At 32.9% G+C, this 955-nt stretch overlaps 1 protein-coding gene across 1 annotated transcript in view; it reads left to right on the forward strand.

The window, feature by feature from the left end:
- The window catches only part of LOC107575811 (rab effector MyRIP-like), a gene marked incomplete at its 5' end in the record, with an annotated part of 7,608 nt that extends 6,653 nt beyond the window's left edge, over positions 1 to 955 (forward strand). The window contains one exon of the mRNA XM_016262142.1: positions 883 to 955. Within this exon, the coding sequence (XP_016117628.1) occupies positions 883 to 929 (47 nt within the window). The remainder of the gene's footprint in view (positions 1 to 882) is intronic.

Below are 955 nucleotides of genomic sequence, written 5' to 3' on the forward strand. Positions count from 1 at the left end.
GAGTTTTACCGTTTTCAAATCCATTCAGCCGATCTCCGGGTCTGATTGTAGCACTTTTAGCTGTAGCTAAAAAAGGAAAAATATCAAAATTCTTTGATAATTTTTGAGCGGGATGCTAACGGTCTAATCAGATTCAATGATCTATGCTAAGTTACAGCTAAAAGTGCCACCGCCAGACCCGGAGATCGCCTGAATGGATTCGCAAATGGCAAAACTTGCTTAACTCTAGGGGAGTTGGAAAATGAGCCTATTTTCAAAAATAGTGGAGTGTTCCTTTAAGTGTCACATGATCCTTCAGAAATCATTCTAATATGCTGACTTGCTGCTCAAGAAACATTGAAAACATTTGTGCTGCTTAATGTTTTTGTGGAAACTATGAATCATTTTTCTCAAGATTCTTTGATAGATAGAAAGTTCAGAACAGCATTTTATATATACAATTTTTATAAAATTATAAATATCTTAACTGTAACTTTTGATCAATTTAATCTATCCTTGCTGAATAAAGGTATCTTTTTTTACAAATTCTTACTGCCTCCAAACTTTCAATGTAGAAACTGACGTTACATTAACATTAATTATTGTTTCTTTTTTTGTTCGTGCTAACTCTAGCATTATTGTATCTTATTGTAAGTGCATTGTGATGAAAGAATTTTCATTTTTGTGTAAACTGATCCTCCTGTTGTCTATGCCATTTATAAAAAGAGCTTATTCAAGATAATAAATTCATGTTAAATTAGATCATGCAAAAGTAAATCTCTGTGCATAGCTAAAAGAGCTAAGTGTTAAACACTTCTGCACATAAATATCATTATGAAAATGAAAAAAAAAACAAAGTAAAAGCAAGTTTTCTAAGAGGTGTTTTGAATTCCTTCCACACAGAAAAGGAAGTCAAATCTGAGCCACAGATGAGATCTATGAGGCTGTGACAAGAGGCCATGTGACCTCAGTGATT

Source organism: Sinocyclocheilus grahami, unplaced genomic scaffold, assembly GCF_001515645.1.
Source record: "Sinocyclocheilus grahami isolate Dianchi unplaced genomic scaffold, SAMN03320097.WGS_v1.1 scaffold2916.1, whole genome shotgun sequence".
In the NCBI taxonomy this organism is placed as follows: Eukaryota; Metazoa; Chordata; class Actinopteri; order Cypriniformes; family Cyprinidae; genus Sinocyclocheilus; species Sinocyclocheilus grahami.